General features: G+C 42.5%; 1 protein-coding gene across 1 annotated transcript in view; it reads left to right on the top strand.

The window, feature by feature from the left end:
- LOC135219553 (Fanconi anemia group I protein-like) overlaps positions 1 to 19,759 on the top strand; it is a 258,047-nt gene that overhangs the window by 83,873 nt on the left and 154,415 nt on the right. The window contains exon 5 of the mRNA XM_064256406.1: positions 479 to 729. Within this exon, the coding sequence (XP_064112476.1) occupies positions 479 to 729 (251 nt within the window). The remainder of the gene's footprint in view (positions 1 to 478; positions 730 to 19,759) is intronic.

Genomic DNA, 19,759 nt, shown 5'->3' on the forward strand with positions numbered 1-19,759 from the left:
TTTAAAATGGTAAAAAAATTGTCAAAGTGACGAAATAATTTCCGAGATGTGTCACAGATACTTTTTAGTGCGGCAAGATAGAAATTCGCGCTTGCGCGCCTGCGTAACGATTGTAAACAAAACAACACCTTGATCCGTGAACTTCCAGCATCCTCCAAGGCGCGTGATTCAAGAGTTTTCGGCTGGTAGGCCTAAAAGTATTTTTCCGCGAATTTTTAAAAAAACTTTTGTATGTCGACGTAAAATACGTCCAGTCGGCACCCAAGAGACAAAAAATGTCGACGTAAAATACGTCCAGTCGGCGTTTAAGGGTTAATGTGCTATATTATGTAATTCATCCTGTTTCTTTCTTCTAATTAGTGAGGATTTCCTCAGTACACTTTTCTTTATGTACTCTACTGTGAAATTGCCAACCACATTATTTTTTTTTTTTTAATTTCATAAGCAATTATATTCATACTTGTATATGTAATCACAGGGATCTTGACTTGCCTAAAGAGGAGCTTCAGGATGTTATATATAAAGTTGAAGGAGTGCTGAAGAAAATGGATTATCAGTCTGTACCACCCATCATTTACCATCTGATCCTTTTAGTAAAGAGCAAGCTTCCTGGTCGAATCTTGCAGATCATCATTGCATATTTTAACAAACAGGAACAGCAGCTGATGAAGGAAAGGGCCAACAGAGAGGGCAATGTCAACAGCATGGAATTAGATTCTGAAACTATAGGTTAGTGATTAGATGCTTGACTTAGTATGCATTTTTAGGTCATCAGTTCACAAAAACATTAGTCATAATTCATAACCTTATTTATATATTGTCATTGTCAGTTATTTGTTTTTAAATTCTAGCCAAACACTTTTATGTTAGATCCCTTTAATATTTAGTATGGCCTTTTCCTTTGCCCTTTTGTACAGTGATTTACATGGAACATTTTATATAAAGTAATCCTTTGATTATCTGCAATAATAGAGCCAAGGCCCTCCAGTCAAATAGAACTCTTTGGATGTAAAATGGCAACTCTGGACCCTAACATCCCCCTACTTTTTCATTGCTGCATAACAGTAAACACTGAATATGCCTTCAAAGAACAACCTTTACACTTTAAACTAAAATGGGATGCATAAGACAATTAACCAGCCTATTTCCCATATTTGTAACAAAACATACTGTACCCTGTGGTAGGGGTAAGAATACTACCACCGTAGCCCCTGTGTGTGGTAGGGGTAAGAATACTACTACCATTGTAGGTCATGTGTGTCGTAAAAGGCGACTGAAAGGACAGCTGCTGCCTTGCAGTCTCACTTTTTTTCGTAAAAGGTTAGGCTTACTGCCAGTAACTGTGGAAACTGCTGCATTGTAGTCTTACTTTTTAGTAAAATGCTAGGCCCACTGCCAACAACTGTGGAAACTGCTGCTATACAGGTGGACTTTTTAGTCAGAGGCAAGGCCCTCCACCAACAACTGTGGTTGATGACAGCAAGGGCATGTGGTCGTAAAAACCCCTTTGCTAAATAATAAACCATGCCTGATGTTGTAAGGAAAGATGCATCAGGCAACCAACCCCTTAGTGCAGGGATAACGGTGGGAAAGAAGATACCGCATAATTACACTTAAAAGGAAAAATGAACCTTTTTATTTATTATTTATGTACATTACACTACCAGATAACATGGGTACACTTTGTTTGCATGGAATAGGGACCTGAACCCCAGCAAATAGTTAAAATCCGCAAATACTTGTTACCCCCCTCTACAATTGTTTATAACTGCCTATCTTGAAAGTTCAAAATACCAAATGTATACTTAAAATATCTCCTGACATCAAATATGTATACACTAAATTATAATCCTATTTCTGTATTACTCTTTGAAGAAAAGTAAAAGCATATTTGGAATCCTTGTGAAAAGTCCTATCAGAATGATGTTTTCTTTTTTCTTTACAACTAATATTAAAGAAGTTATCATGGCTGGATAGTATTCAGATCAAAATGGCACCTGAGTAAAAATCATCCCCTAATATCATCGTTATTTTTCATCACATGAGAAAAGTAAGAGTCAATTTGGAATCTACTTGGAAACTTTGATCAGAATAATGATTTTTTTTTTCTCTACAAATGCATAATAATAAACAAAGATGTATGGCCGGATATCTGGATCAAAACGACACCTGGGTAAAAGTCATTCCCTATATGAAATCTATATACAGTGGTACCTCGAGATACAAAATTAATCCGCTCCAAGGCGGCCTTCGTATCATGAGCTTTTCATATCTTGGACCGCATTTTACATGTAAAATGGCTAATCCGTTCCAAGCCCTCCAAAAACACCCCAGTAAATTTCATGATAAAGCTAAATTGACCAATAAACAATGAAATAGTACAACAATTTGGACCATTCAATACGTAACTTAATACGTACTGCTAATATACCTGTAAATAAAGTGTATTAGTGTACATGGTATACAAGAAATACTGTACTTACAAAGGTACGTATGTAGTAAAATGTGAAAGCTTACCTTTCGAGTGAGGCTATCTTCGAAAGTGGCGACAGAGGAGGAGGACAAATGGCAGATATGTACGTACACTTAACTTTATGAAACATAAAAAAATGTATGGAAAACATACATAAACTAAACTTTACGAAGCACATTAACAAAGCTGTAACACTTAACTTTACAAAAAACTAAAATAAAAAAAATTTTTTTTGCCTTATTTTTATTTTTACATTTTCTTTTTTTTTTTTTTTACTTTTTTATACTTTACGATTTTTTCAAATTTTTTTTATACAAAATTTCAACTTCTTCACCACTTTCACTTTCTGTTTTTAGTATCACTTGGTTCTTCCTTTTTGCTTACTACTCCTACTAAAAGCCTCTTTAAAAGATAACTATCCAAGGAAGATTGCTTCTGCCTACTTTTGACAATGTTCCTGAAATGACTCGGGCAAACGTCATCGAACTGTGCAAGCATATGACCTGTGTAAGCCTTCTCGGGGTGTCTCTTTTCTACGAATGATTGCACCTTATGAAAAGCAGCTAGAACATCTTTAATTTCTGCCGTTGTCATAGGGTCGTCCTCCTCCTCGCCGCTGCTAGAGAACTCCTCTTGACCGACGTTATGTTGCATGGCCTCCAACTCCTTCAAGCCATCCGTCGTAAGTCCTCTTGATGCTCCTCGAGAAGGTCATTGATGTCGTCCTCGTCGACGACCAGCCCCATGGACTTGCCGAGTGCAATGATCTCGTCAAGATCTGGTTGCAAAACAGTTTCAGGATCGTCAACTGTTTCTGAATCTGCAGCACCAGCTTCGCCCACGTCGAATCCCTCGAAGTCTCGGGGGGATGCGGCATCAGGCCAGAGTTTCCTCCACGAGGAATTCAAGGTTCGCCTCAAAACCTCCTTCCAAGCTTGGTCGATGAGTCAGATGCATATCACAACATCGAAATGCTCCTTCCAAAATTCACGCAAGGTGAGGTTTGTGGCATCGGTGATGTCGAAACATCTCTTGAAAAGATGTTTCGTATACAGCTTGAAGTTCAATATCACTTGCTGGTCCATGGGCTGGAGGAGAGGGGTGGTGTTAGGCAGAAGATAAAGAACCTTGATGAAGGAATACTCTGCTAGGATATCTTCCTCGAGGCCAGGAGGGTGAGCAGGGGCATTGTCCAACACCAGCAGGCATTTCAGAGGGAGGTGCTTCTCTTCCAAGAATTTCTTCACTGTCAGGCCGAAACACAGATTTACCCACTCGGTGAACAAAAGCCTTGTTATCCAGGCTTTCGCATTAGACCACATCAATGGAAGCTTCTCCTTAAGCACTTGTGCCTTGAAGGCTCGAGGAGTCTCGGAATGATAGACAAGTAGGGGCTTCACCTTGCAATCCCCACTGGCGTTGGAACAAAGTGTGAGCGTAAGCCTGTCTTTCATAGGCTTATGCCCGGGTAGCTTCTTTTCTTCCTGCGTGTTGTACGTCCGACGAGGCATTTTTTTCCAAAAAAGGCCAGTCTCATCACAGTTGAAGACTTGCTGAGAACTATAGCCTTCCTTGATCATCATCTCGTCGAATGTCTTTTTAAAGGCTTGGGCCGCTTTCGTGTCCGAGCTGGGATCCTCCCCATGCCGCACCACCGAATGGATGCCAGCCCGTTTACAGAATTTCTCGAACCACCTATGCATAGCCTTGAAGTCTGGGGTTGGCGTTGATGTCCCTTCTCCTCCGTTGTCTTTGGCCTGGGCAATCAAATCGCCGAAAATAGCGCTGGCCTTGTGGGAAATTGCTGTCTCCGTTATCGTATCGCCAGTGATTTCTTTGTCTTTTATCCAGACAAGAAGAAGCCTTTCCATTTCATCGTGCACGTGGGTCCTCTTGCTGGACAAAATAGTGACGCCCTTGGAAGGCCTATTGTCGACGGATTTCAGCCGTATTCTTTGGCGAGCACACTCAATTGCATACCAGCTTTATACTTCTTGATAATCTCCATCTTCGTCTCCAAAGAGAGCATCCTCTTCTTTCCGTGAATTTCAATTTTCTTAGGACCCATGACACGTATATACTGTACGTAATTAAGTTATGTAGTACGTATACGTATGGAGTAAAGTTCTCACATAACACGATAAAGTATACTACAACGAAATCACTAACGAATTTACGTTAATAAATGAAATCAGTAGAATGAATGAATATCGCGTGTGTACGATACAAATGATGCCGTGCAGTGGCCGAAGAAGCATGCCGCTACGTTGAAGATGCATGATGGGAGGGATGCTGACCAATAGGAGAGAAGTATCTCATGGCAGTGACTAGCATCAGGAACCAATGGGAGAGCAGGAGGATGGTGGTGAGTCTACTCAGTTGGTGGCGCGCGAGTTTCAAAATTGTTATCGGTGGTCAGGGCGAATCTCGGACTTTACAGCAACAACCTTTCGTATCTTGAGCAGTTTTCGTAAGTAGAGCTGTAAAATTTGTCATATTTGCTTTCGTATCTCGAGTTTTTCGTAAGTTGAGCCTTTGGTATCTCGAGTACGACTGTATATGGTCCAATTTGGTTCAATTCGGTCCTGTAGTTTCGCCATCTATAGCGAATATACATAACCGTCAGCTGTATATATACAGTGAACCTCCCGTAATTGCTGGCTCTGGATTTCTATCTGTAACATATACCCCCATTATTCACGGAAAATTGCCTATTTGTGGTATTTTTCTTCAAAAAATATCCACCAATCCGTTATTTTATTTTTTTTTTTCTTCTTCTTTTTTTATCAATTTCATCATAAAATGCACTTTTTTGTGATAAAACTAGTAAAAAAACCAGGTATAAACATTTTTAGTGGGGTTTTCTTAAGTTTTAACCAACAAAACAGACAGTTTCAAGCGTTTTAAAGGGGTTTCAACTATTCGCGGGTTCTAGCTATTTGCGGGCAGATCTGGTACCCATCCCATATAAATCTGGGGGAATACTGTAGTAAGGTTGTATTTCCTTTCCTAGATTATGCAAAGTATTGCATCATTCATACTGGACTGTAGACTAGGTTCATTAAGTATGTTATTTTTTATGAACATTGTTTAAAAAGTTATCATGAGTCTTTTTGTGGTGCTTGGACAGACAATTTGTTCAAGTAATTTTGTACTTCTGTAAGTAATCATATTAATGTGTTTTATCTCTCTCTCTCTCTCTCTCTCTCTCTCTCTCTCTCTCTCTCTCTCTCTCTATCTCCTCTCTCTCTCTCTCTCTCTCTCATGTGATAGCTGGATATTTACAGTAGGCAAATGGAAATGCTATAGCATTGCCTAACACAGTTCTGATGATGTTTTTGTTTGTGAACTGTAGATGATTACATATGATCCCTCTGTTAAGAGTGTAGTGCTAAATGTGCATTAACCTGGACAGGAAGCAGTGATCTAGCAGTATCATTTTTATTGTATATAATTGTATGCATTAACAATTATGACTAAACATCAAGAAATAAAAAACTGGAAAATGAGGAGGAGAGAAGCATTGTGCATGATTATTTTATTACAAGTCAATATTTTTTAGCAAGTTATGATTTATATAATTATGTTTATCAGTAAACATATTGCATCATCGGTTTACCCAGGGTTTCGACCAAAGATATATGATTGGCCAAGTTGACATATGATGTGTTTGAGTCAAATAAGGATTAAGATGTTTTTGTATATCAGACCATGTAGTTTACCTCATTATGATGCATGTGTGTGTATAAATACACTGTGCATGGAAAATTCCCAGTTGGAAAATTTCCAGCCAGAAGATTGCCAGGCAGAAATTTGACAGTTGGGAAAACTGCCATTGAGAAAATTGCCAGGGAGGAATATTGCTATTGGCATATAAAAGGATTGAGCTCATTTGGACCAAAACTGCCATTTCTCATTTTATAAGTGTTTATTTTACTATTTGAAGTGACAAGAATATTAGTAATTAAGACTAACCATTTTTTTTATAATTGCTTGTTCAAACAAAACTACAGTTTCTCTTTAAATTTTTTATTTATTATGTTTAAACTGAAATTTACTTGACTGATTTACTTAAAGAAAAAAATTGTTCAAGCCCATAATGGCTTCTTTTATAATAATTGAATGTGGTAAGGATATCCTTGTCGATGAACTTCTGAATATGTATAACCAAAATGGGCTATACAAGGAGAGAACAAAAATCCATTGGAAATGTGCTGCAAGAAAACAGAAATCATGCCCAAGTCAAAGGATCATGGTTACGAAATTCTGAAATGTGTTAACGAACACAATCACAGTTTTACGAAGAGCAAAATGATGCCAATGTAGAAACCTAAATACACATTTATTACCAGCAAAGGGTGTCGCGCCCCACTAGCTTTAATATTTGGTATGCGTTTTAGCCATAGCGTTAGGTGAACTGGTAACTCTCTCTCTCTCTCTCTCTCTCTCTCTCTCTCTCTCTCTCTCTCTCTCTCTCTCTCTCTCTCTCCATTCCATCAGGTCATTAAATTAGAGTCGGAGTTACAAAAAATATATACGCTTTATTCAAAGTAAAGTATTAGTTGAATAATTCAAGTTCTTACAAGATAATTAATGGAATGATAATAGTTCAAGTCTCACAGACAACTAACTCAGATAACCCCCCAGTATTTAAATGTCTTAATCAGTAATTAGTCACACCAATTATCTCTTCTCCAAAATATTATAGTTCCTTCCACACAGGACACTTAGCCCCCTTGCTAGGACACTCTGTCCCCTCACTAGGACATTCGGTCCCTTCACTAGATCCACCAGTTTAAAAGACAGGAGAACACTAGTGAGTACACGCATTTGTAAAGACACAGTGGCTAAAGCATGATAGCACTTACCCATTACAGCTTGGAGTTTCACACACTTTCAAATATAACTTTCACAGAGCTATCCCAGCATTCTGCCTTTTCTCCCGTAGCTGTCTCCCTAGTTCTTGGCTAAACATGTCATTATGAATGGACATAGTTCGTACACGTACACATGAATTCACACTCTTCGTCAACGCCCCAATTAACTGGTCACAGCCAGTTTTCAAAGGCACCTTGAACAAGCCCTCACGAACTCACATACCAACAGAACAAACATTGACCTGCTTAAGTAAGCATCTTAGTATCACACCATCCCAGAAATGATTTATCAGCTTTCTTAAGGCTGTCGCTCAGACTCTGTCTCCATGGGAAGTTAAAAATAATGAATCTGCACCTCACATTATAATGGCATATCAAACATATTATTAATTATAGCCCCCTTTTGTCTAACACATGTGCATACATACTGTAATTTGTGCACATATACTGCGTACACAGAGTGAGTCACTGGTGTGCAAAAGAAATTCAGATGCAATTGGCTGGGCAGTTTTTACTGCTACTCAGCTTTACAATCTTATATGCTTGTTCAGTTTGCTGATATGTCAACTTCAGATAAGAATGTTAGAGAAATGTAAAGCAAAGTATTTTTATGAACTGCAAATGCTTTCAAGAAATCAAACAGCCCGCCGCCTGTTCCTTACCTTCCCTACTCAATCCAGCAACATCCTTCTCACAGGCCCCAGAAACAGTTTCTATGCCCCCCCCCCCCCCCTAACCCTTGCTAAATGTGCTTTTGCCTGCAAGCAGTGTTAATAACTTCATTTTGCTTGCCACCCATCCCTCTCAGCCTAACCCCCTCCCCCACACACCTACCTTAGAAATTTCTCGGTCCCCCTCCCCTTTTTGGGCTGCTTATGCCCTTGGGCAGCACTACCTACACATCTTTCTGCCCTTTCAGTGCTGCCAGCCATCAGAGTGTAGTACTTTTAAAAGTTTTATGAATTGTATATACAGTAGAGACCCGGACCTCGATTGTATTAGAACTTGAAATAATCGAATTTCAATGGAAAATTTTGAGTAAAAGTTGCATCTGAGCTCAACCAAAAATCCGAAAACTGACCCAAGGAATCATATGATTTTTGTAAACAAAAGTGGTTCGGTCAGTTGCTGCTAATAGGCATTGTTCCCATGCTCATTTGGTGAGGAAAACGGAAAGAATCACAATTGAATTTAAGATTATTGAAAATTATAATGTAAGAGGCATTTGTGACAACCTTAAAATACTGTAAGAATTTTAATGATAGGCTAACCCTTGAAGTGTCGATAGTTGTATCAATAGTTGGCTACAGTCACAATTATCACAAACTATGACTGTACACAAAACATTTGTAAGCTAATAATAGTAAAATCTGTAGGTTATTCTCGTGATTCACTAGTGATACAACTTTAGATACTGTAAACAAAACAACTAATTACATCAATTACCATGAATAATTATCATAATTAGACGTTAGGATGAGTGAGCTCTCACTTTGTTACAAAAGTATTCGCACTTCAGTACAAGAGTAGGATCTTTATCCGTAATTCTAAAAACCGGAAGGTTGTATAAGCCTAAACATAAATATTTTCTGGAGAAAATGATAATTTGAAAGATTGAAACATATTTTACAGAATATAAGCATTGTGATCGCATACCATTTGCATTCAATATTGTTTGCATTCTCAAAATCTTGGCTGATTGAGTATTGGTATCTTCATTGCCATTACACTTGGCTGGTAGTAGATATGTAATTTATATATATACTTGTAAATTAACAAAGTTGGGTTTAAAAGTGGCACAATACTTGATTGTATAAGCATTGTGTGATTTTGCTAGTTTCTAACATCAATTTCTCTTGCGCTTTTTTTTTTCTTTTTATAGTGACCGCAAATGACGCTGGCAATGAGCCGTTTCTCAATTTTGTTGCTCGTGTGTGTACTACAAGTTTACAATCGTTTCATCTGTAATTTAAAAAACACATTTAAAACACACACACACACACACACTCTTGTTGCCTGGGTTAGGTTGTTACACTGACACATATCCATTAGCAAAAGTCGTAATATTTGTGTATTGAGAATAAAGGGATTTTGATGAAGGAAAAGTCTATTCTGGGCAACCACCTGTGTCGCCCTGTGAAATGGTTCCTTTGATACTATTTCTTAGGAATAAATATTGCTATTCATCCTAGAGAAAAAAAGAAACAATATAATGCCAAGATAAATGGCTTGCTCACCTCTAATAGAAGTGTCGGTATAGTAAGGAGCGAGTGGAATCACTACCAGAGGTCCCTTGCCATTTAGCTTCTTCCTTCGACAAAACCCCGAACTACGGAGGAACCGTGCTACAGCTCCCGGTTCTACTACTACTGTGAGCGCCTCCGACGCCTGTGACGTCATTCCTGAAGATAGCCTCCAAGCTTGGGGTAAGCTGGGTGAGGACAATCTAACTACAGGGTGGGGTGGGTTTCACAGGGCGACAGGTCATTGCCCAAAATAAATGATTTTTCCTTCGTCAAAATCCCGTTTTCTGGGCTTAACCTGTGTTGCCCTGTGAAATAGTACCAGAGAATGCTAAAACACCAAGCTTGAGGGACAGTACAGATAAATAAGAAGGTAAAGTTAAACACCTGTAAGGTTAATAGTATAATGATCAACTCAAATTGCAGACTTACAATTATGGTTAAGAATGAGCCCTTAAACATGGGTTATAACTTAAAATTAGTTAGCCTAACAACAAGCAAATTATACAGATTAGGCAAAAGACAGGATCATAAGTTGATATATACATAACAATGGAAGTGAATCCCAACTAGAATGGTGAACAACAGCAAAACTCAAGGTAACCCAATACATAGAGGCGACTAAACTAAGTAAGGGTGCAATGGGGCAGGCAGAAGGGAAGGCTACAAGAAGATATAGGAATTATTAAGAGTCAGGAGAAACTGTGTTTCCAGCTGCCACTGCTGGAAATTTGAGGGCTTCTAAGGGTTTTAGGTAGTGCCGTTTGAAAACTGTCGGAGATTTCCAGCCTGTATATTTCTTAAGATTGTCAAAATTCATGTGTTGGAAATAATTAATAGATGTGGCCCCACCGCCCTAAACATCGTGGCCCGAGGAAACGGACTCTGGGTTTGGCCTGTTTAATGAAGTATAAAATTTGTTGCCTGATCCCTTTTAGGGATAATGTACCACCTTCCTTCCTAATGAACAACGGCCTGAAGATTTCAGAGTTCTACTTAGGTAGGCTCTTAATGAGTTGACAGGACAAGGGAAATGTCTTGAGGTAATGGTAGGATTTTCCACGAGGACCATCTGTCCTGTGGATCTTCATTTTGGCTAGAAAGTGGCAATCTGGGGATAAGAGGACTTCCCCTGAGGGGAGGAACTCAATGTGACCTGGTTCCCTTGATAGGCTGACAGTTCTGATATTCTAGCTCCAGAGGCTAAACTTAATAAAAATAGGGTTTTCCTCAGGAGGGATATATAATTGCAAGAGTCATTGTTAATGTCTGAGGCCAGTTTGAAGGACATCATTTAAGAACCAAGAGACTGTTTTAGGTCTCGTTGATGGTCTTAATCTAGCACAACCTTTTTGGTATGGACGTAAAGTACGAATCCGTAAGATCTATGCTAAAACCAAATTGGAAGATCTTTTAAGAGCTGATTTGGTTGTAGTGATAGTGCTTGCTGCTAAACCTTTCTCAAACAATGATCTGAAGAAAGTTATGGCTAGGTTAGTTGTCATGACTTGAGAGTTTGACATCTTAAGGAACTCTGCTAGTTTCTTGACAGATGAATCATATTGCCGGAGAGTAGATTCTCTTTTATCTGATTCCAAGAATGAAATATTCTGGGGATCATTTCTGCATTCCTCATAGCTGCGAATTTCAGAAAATCCATAAAGTTAGGGGTTTTCTGAACTTCTTGAGGAAGGCAGACACAGTCTTAGTTTGCACTAACTGGGTTAGTTTGGGGTTGGGAATCCGTAGGGTCGGAGTCTCAACTCTAGGAGTAGAGGGAACCAATTGCTCTTGGGCCAGTTGGGAGCTACTAGAGCTACTTGGCCTTTGAATGTCCTGAGTTTGTCTAAAACTTTCATGAGAAGGTTCACCAGAGGGAAGAGGTAAATGTTCTTCCATTTGTTCCAATCGAGGATCATTGCATCCGTAGCATATGCTAGAGGATCGAGGTTGGGTGCCACGTAACAAGGGAGTTTGTGGTTTGACTCCGTGGCGAAGAGGTCTACTTGAAGTCCGGGGACTTGTAGACTGATCCAATTGAATGAACTCCTGTCCAGTGTCCACTCCGATTCCAACGGAACGGAGCGAGACAGAGCGTCTGCTACTACGTTCTTGACCCCTGCCAGGTGAGTGGCTGACAGGTGCCATTTGTTTTTGTTTGCCAGAGAGAAGATGGCTATCATGACATGGTTCAAGTAGCTTGACTTGGATCCGCCCCTGTTGATGCAGTGTACTACTACTGCACTGTCCAGAAATAATTTGAAATGTGAGTTCTTGGGCGGACGGAGTCGTTTCAGTGTGAGAAATACTGCCATAGCCTCCAGTACATTGATATGTAGCTGGCGGAATGTTAACGACCAAGTTCCTTGAACTTTTTCGTGCTGGGAGTATCCTCCCCACCCTGTTAGTGAGGCGTCTGTGTGGATCACTAATGATGGAGGAGGGAACTGTAGAGGAATTGCTTTTGAAAGATTCTTTGTCTCCGTCCAGGGGCGGAGACGTTTCCTTTTCCGTAAGATCGCCGGGATAGAAGCTAGTTTGTCCCGTGATCTGCAATTCGCTTTTGAGCGCCATACTCTGTTTATATCTTTGAGTTTGGCTCTGAGCAGAACGTCTGTGACTGATGCAAACTGGAGTGAGCCCAGGATTCTCTCCTGGCACCTCCGGGATGTTTGTTGTTGTTTGAGAAATTGTTTTGTAGCTCTTGCTATTTCTTTCCTTTTCAACGACGAAATTGATAGAGTGTGCGATTGCAAGTCCCACTGAAGGCCTAACCACTGGAATCGAGATTCCGGTGTTAGTCTGGACTTGGTTTTGTTTATTTGGAAACCTAAATGTTCCAGGAATTTGATCACTTTGACCGTTGCTTCCTTGCATTCTTTGGGGTTCTTTGCCCAAATAAGCCAATTGTCCAGATAAGCCACTAGCATTATTCCCTGTTTCCTTAGCTCTTGCATACTGCTTCCGCCAATTTGGTGAAGATCCTGGGGCTATGTTGAGCCCGAATGGCATTACTTTGAAGGAGTAGGATTTGTTGCCTAGTTTGAAGCCTAGGAACGGACGAAAGTGTCTGGCTATGGGAACATGATAGTAGGCATCTGTAAGATCTATAGAGGTTGTGACGGCACCACGGGGAAGTAAGGTCCGTACCTGCAAAACGGTCAGCATCCTGAACTTGTTGCAATGAATGTATAAGTTCAGATGGGACAAGTCTAGGATGATTCTTCGGTTTTCCGAGTCTTTCTTTGGCACGCTGAACAAGCGTCCTTGAAATTTTATATTTTTACTCTTGAGACTACTCCTTTGAGAAGGAGGTCTTGGGTATACTCTACCAATTCCGTTGTTGGTGCCTGATAGAATCTGTTGGTTGGAGGAGGGCCCTCTAGCCAACTCCAACCTAGGCCTTTGGTCACTATACTCTGAGCCCAAGGGCTGAACCCCCACCGCTGGTGGAAGAGGTACAGCCTCCCTCCTACCTTGGGACTCTCACTGCTGGTTTGCCGAGGGGCAGCCACCTCTTGCTCCTCGGAAACCTTTTCCTCTGTTTGCAGCCCTGCCGGACCCTCTGAACCGAGAGGCACCTCTTGCTCTGCTACCTCTCGCGAACCTATTGAACGCCTGAAAGTTCTGGCTTTCATAGTTGGAGTTGTAGGCTGGAGAGACAGCAAAGGAAATAGAGGGTTGGGGTTGCTGGGACTGAGGGGTCAGGACAAGGTATTGTTGTTGACCCTTCGACGATGGTTGCCCTTGTGATGCTGGGACTGCCTGAGCCAACGTCTGCTGAGGAGGCTGGAAGGAAGAGAACTTTCTTGGTTTCTTCTTGATCCTTTGGTTAGGACCAGAAGATTCCTGTCTCCTCTTCGCTACTAGTCCCCCACCTGACTTTGAGGCACTGGTTGACCTTTGAAGGCCTCATGAAGGTACTTCTGCTACCACTGGTGCTGGGAAGAGGTTCGTCCCCCAAATTGAGGAAGCTATCAGCTTGTTCGGTTCATGGCGGATAGTAGCTTCCGCCAGAACGTGCTTCCTGCAATTCCTCCTGGCTATGAGGAAGTCGTAAAGGTCACACTGCATGGTGTGCAGCAGACCTTTAGCCATAACCTTAAACAACGGCTCTTGTTGGTATACAAGAGCCGTCATCTCCGCCATAGTCATGGAGGAAAGGGATCTCGCGAGCCTAGTCCGGGCGTCGTACTCCGTCTGGATGAGGGAGTCCGACAACCTGGGAAGCCTCTCACTAAAGAGAGTGGTGGCACAGTCCGCCTTGAGTTTTCCTACTGAGAAAGTAGGAACCGCCCCTTCGAAGTACATCTCGGAGCCTGGAACTAGGAGAGAGGTGGGTTCTGTCTCCCGTAGTTGAGGCAGGGGCTCGTCTTTCAGGGCTGCCTGAAAGGTTGCTTCCACTACCTTAAGGGTAAGTGGTAGCGGAGTCCCTTCCACCGGAGTGAAAATGGTGAAGGGACTTCTAAAGGCTGTGATGCGGGTATTCTCACACCCCCATTCCTCTAGACTCCTCATTAGTCTGCTGTGCCTGTTCCCTCGGAAGGATAACTGTTTCCTTGGGAACTTTGTCCTCCCTCATCATGGCTGCTTCCGTTAGCCGGACGTAGCCAATGAATGGGGGTTGAAGGTCCCTGGGGTGGAACTCGAAGTCCTCCTGCCTTCGAGTTCCTATGCCTTCGATGGTCAACATTCCATTGACAAACGGGGCATACGATGCAATCCTCCAAGGATTGGCCACCTTGAATTCCAGCAGTTGGCTGGAATCCGGCATTGGAAGAGGAGAAGGTGGCACAGCCGGGGGGAACCTGCCGCTATCGAGGATTGAATTCCGGCAATGGCATTCTCCTGAGTAGCCAGCCGTTCCGCCAGCGATTGGATCGACTGGCCGAAAGACGCAACAGAACTGGAGAGCTGGGAGAGTACCGAGCCGACCTTGTTGTCTACCAAGGCCCCTACGATCACTCCCACCTGCTCCAGAATGTTGGCCGAAAAGGATTCGGGATCAAAAAGAGGGACTTGAGCCCTATCCTTACGGGATTTACGTTTGGGGGACCTCGATGCAGACAAAGAGGCCTCCCTTGACTTAACTGCTCCGGGGTGGTGAGCCGGAGCTACAGCGTCTGCCAAGATGACCGATTTCTTGGGGAGAGACTTCTTAAGTTTCTCCTCGGTCGATTTAGCCTTGGGGATCACTGAAGCAACCTTAGGACGGACAGACCGCTGGTCTTCAGTGAAGCCCCGGAAAGAAGTAGAAGTAGAAGGATCAGTGGAAGGTGATGGAGAAAGGGAACTCAGGAAAGGGCCCTGAGAACCCGCAGAAGTTGCCCCTACTACACCCTTACCTGTACCGATCGAGTCTATAGTCATGGGTTCGACGTCGAGGTTCATTGCCGCGACGTCTTCCGCTACGTCCTCTGGAAAATCCCCTATCCTGAAGGGAGATCACGACCTGGAGATCAGCCAGCAAAGGGGCGGCCGCTACTGGGTCCACCACTGATCCTTTCTTGGCTCCAGGTAATACCAGGTCCGCCATGTCCTGGGTAAGAATGTAGGGGCGGCCCTTCGAGTTCCGGCCAAATCTCCCCCACCCATGCTTTGAGGGTAGTCAAAGCCTTCTTCTTCTCCTCGTCAGAACCCTGTAAGAAAGGTCTAGAGTTAGGGAAAGGATAAGGGAGGAACGTCTGTTGTGTTAAGACTATATGAATATGTGTCCCACCATGTGAAATGTATATAATAATACAAGTATTCCAGGTGATGAATGAATGAAGATAGTGCTAAGAAAACTTACTACTAGTGAGGCATCGCCTACTAGCAAGTAGCAGGTTTGGCAGGCTTCGTGGTGCCAAACTAGAAAATCCTCCACCTTCACTGCACATCCAGCATGGGAGCGCAAACTATATGGCCGCACGGGTCTTGGAGGATGGCATTGCACCCAATCCTGGCAGCACAACATCTGTAAGTCAAAGGATACATGAGTACCAATGACAACCTCGGTGGTATAATTAGAAAAAATATCCGTGGGTGCCGTAGTAGGACAGACGGATATGTGTTCTACGTATAAGTGGCATGCAAAGAAGTGCCGGAGTAAGCTCTAAGGCTCGCTCCGTATGATATTACGTAGAAAAGTTATGAGGGGGGAAGAAAGTCTCTGCCTACGCCTAGGCTCCCACTTGTTATTTGGGTAGAATAAACTCCGTAGGGCCCGGAGTTTCTCCGTGTGGCCCGGAGTTAAGAAAATTGATGAGCAATGTCAAACTTCTGTTGAAGCAAGGGATAGGACAAGAGGCAGAAATAAAAAAAAACCCCGGAGTACGCAAAAAGTTCTAAAATAAAGTAACAGAAAAACCCATCATATCAGTAAGTGCTCGTGTGAACTATCCTAGGTGGATAGGCACCCAGTGGTCCCCTCCCCCCTATCTTATTGTCCGGTAGCGGCGGAGTGACACCTGCCGGACTGAACGGGGGGGGGGAAGGGTAGGGAAGTACGTGGGGTAGGGGAACCTTCCCCCTGAGCGGCCAGTTAAGGACGGAGGAAGTAGGGGGAGAAGGTCCCGAGCCCCCGAGACACATGATGAATGAGAACACCAGTAGGGGGGAGCTCCCCACCAGCCCCATGGAGTCACCCCCTCTCATGCAGACTCGGACGCAGCTGTGAGAAACGAGTCATCAACCCATTGGCGTGGGTGGCAATGTGTGGAGGGGGGAATGGAGGGGACGGGTGGAGGACCCCGTAACCGGGTGGTTCACCACCTCATATTTACACCAGCCAGGTGTAAACATGAGGTGGGGAAGATCCGTCGGAACAACATCAATATCACTGATATATATAGGATTATTACTTATAATAAAAATAAATCAATCAAAAACAAATAAATATAATGCGATATCTTAAAGCTAGGCTAAACACGGGGAACACGAATAAACTAAACAATCAGAAAAGTATAGGCTAATCGCCGATCGAAGAAAGGGGTATGTAGCCCAATCTAACCTCTAGTTCAAGATAACGGGGGGGGGGCAGGCTAATCGCAATCGACAATTGGGTATGATAGCATAACCTAACGGTAAAGACAGTGATAACAGGGTAGGCTAATCGGCCATACCGAAGCAGGTGGTATGTTAGCCAACCTAGTACCTACTATAAGATTAAACGGTAATCAGGAACTAGAGTAGGTAAGAGGGAACATCAGAATAAAATAGTATGATATGACTCTCAAACCCATGACTGATAAAAAAACTCCTAATAATCGTAAGGCGTAGCTAAGCTAAGGCCCGAACATGCGGTCGGAGCGTGCCCCGTGATGGCCTAACTAATAAGCTAACTGCATAAAGATATAGAGACTATGTGTAAGTAACCATACCAATAGTACTGTGAAAAGGGAAATCCCTAACGGTATGGGAGACCGAAAGAGAGAACCCTTACCGCCATGCGGTCGGGGCAGACCGGGCCGATAAGGCTCCGAACATATAAAAAACACGAAGATCATCATAAAATTAGATCAGTAACCCCAAAACAGTACTAACTTAGAAGCAGAAGCTGAAGACATCTTGAAAAATCCTTGATAAATCCAGAAAAAGCGATTGCACAGCACAAGAAAAAAGCAACGTGTGGCGGCAATGCGTGCTATCAAAGGAATGATGTCACAGGCGTTGGAGGCGCTCACGGTAGTAGTAGAACCGGGAGCTGTAGCACGGCTCCTCCGTAGTTCGAGGTTTTGTCGAAGGAAGAAGCTAAATGGCAAGGGACCTCTGGTAGTGATTCCACTCGCTCCTTACTATACCGACACTTCTATTAGAGGTGAGCGAGCCATTTATCTTGGCATTATATTGTTTCTTTTTTTCTCTAGGATGAATAGCAATATTTATTCCTAAGAAATAGTATCAAAGGAACCATTTCACAGGGCGACACAGGTTAAGCCCAGAAATGTTCATTTTAATAAAACCCTTGTTTTACTGTATCGAATCATATTGCATGTACTATTTCTTAAAATAGTACATGCAATATGTACTATTTTACTGCCAGAACATTTTGCAGTCTGCTCATTATTCGTAATTCCCAGACGTGCTTGACTTACGAAAGTTACGATGCTCATAATTTGTAGTTCCCAGTCGTGCTGGACTTCGAGCCTTGTTTCCCAAGGAGCAGTATTTTCTTTTTAGTATTTTACAATCAAATTACATAAAGGGTTTTGCGATATCGATAGCTCTCCATTTATCCTTATTATTGGGATTCTTTCCAATTTAAAGGAATACATTTATGAGGATCTACTTCCAGTGGATATTGCTTCGCCGAATAATGATGTCACATTATAAAGCAACAGCGCCTATGAGAAGTGCCCCTATCTTACAAGGATACAGTAGACCCTTGACTCACGAACACAATCCGTTCCTAGACCTTGGTCGTGTTCGAAATTGTTCGTGACTCGGAGCTAATTTCCCCATAAGGTTTAATGGGAATAATATTAATTGGTTCTCGACCCCTACGAACCAATATATATTATGTATATTTTGCCTTATTTTACACAGATAATGTAAAAGTCAGTGTAAAAAACCTTAATATATCTAATAATATAATTTAAAATGGTAAACTAACACTATAAAAACGTTTGTAAAGTGAACACTTACTATGACTGGCGAGACTTCTGGTTTGATGGACAAGAGAAGAGGAGGGTGGTGGGTGGGGAGGAGGTTATTGTGCGGAAGGAGACCCTCCCCCATCCAGGTCGGGGAGATCTCGTTCCGGAGATTCAACTCTTCTAGGTTTTTTTTTGGTGAACTTTAATCACAAACTTATCCAATGTCTGTTGCCTTTTCCTTCCTTGCACAACTCTTCTGAAATGGGCTCATTAAATTTTCATTGAGCATATTCATGATCCTGTTCGTAACAATTTGTCCGGATGATACAATTCAAGGAAGCACTGGACATCATTCCACTTTTCCAATGCGGCTTTTATCACATCACTGCTGACATCTGTAACTTCCTCCCCAGCCTCCTCTTCGTCAGTTGATTGCTCCCGAGCAAGTTGCTCCTGCTGCTCTTTGTGGAGTTGAACAAGTTCGTCCGCAGTCAAATCTTCTGAATGTTCAGCGACCAATTCTTCAACATCTTCGTCGTTGACTTGTAGACCCATACTGTTGCCCATGGACACAATTTCTTGCACAATCTCTGCATCGAAGCCCTCAAAGTCACAGACAGTTACGCACTGGGGCCAAAGTTTCCGCCACGCAGAATTAATGTGCGGTACGTAACTTCAGTCCATGCATTATCAATGAGGGTTATGCAGTGAAAAACATTAAAGTGCTTCTTCCAAAATTCTTTTAAGGTTAATTTTGTCTCTTCAGTTACACGGAAGCATCTGGAGAAGAGCGCCTTCGTATATAATTTCTTAAAATTGCTAATGACTTGTTGGTCCATGGGCTGGAGAACAAAGGTCGTGTTGGGTGGAAGGAACTTGAACTGAATGAAGTCATGTTCACTGCAGTCAGCCAAGTACGAAGGGTGTGCCGGGGCATTATCATGATCAGAAGGCACCGCAGGGGTAGCTTGTTCTCTGTTAGGTACTGACTCACGGTTGGCGCAAACACTTCATCAATCCACTCCATAAACAAGCTCCGTGTCACCCATGCTTTTGTATTGGCCCTAACCACATTACAGGCAGTCTGGCCTTATTTACGTTGTTGCTGCTTAAAGGCACGCGGGTTATTTGAATGGTAGACAAGTAGCGGCTTTAGTTTCAAGTCGCCACTTGCGTTTGAGCATAACAAAAGCGTAAGCCTGTCCTTCATTGGCTTGTGGCCTGGGAGCGCCTTCTCTTCTTGGGTGATAAATGTCCTGTTGGGCATCTTCTTCCAGAAGAGGCCCGTTTCATCACAATTGAAAATCTGTTGAGCGACGTATCCTTCGGCCTCCACGAACTCGGCAAACTCGGTCACGAATGCCTCAGCAGCAGCCTTGTCTGCGCTAGCAGCCTCACCATGCCTAATTACAGAGTGAATTCCAGTTCTCTTCTTGAAGTATCAAACCACCCCTTTACTAGCCTTAAAATCATCTGGCGTGGCACTAGTAGAAGGAGTTTCCTTCAGCAAACTCTGATAAACACTTGCCGAGCTTTCTCGCAGATGATCGGCTCGTGTTACACTATCACCTGCCCATCTGTTTCTCATGT

This window comes from Macrobrachium nipponense, chromosome 1 (genome assembly GCF_015104395.2).
Source record: "Macrobrachium nipponense isolate FS-2020 chromosome 1, ASM1510439v2, whole genome shotgun sequence".
In the NCBI taxonomy this organism is placed as follows: domain Eukaryota; kingdom Metazoa; phylum Arthropoda; class Malacostraca; order Decapoda; family Palaemonidae; genus Macrobrachium; species Macrobrachium nipponense.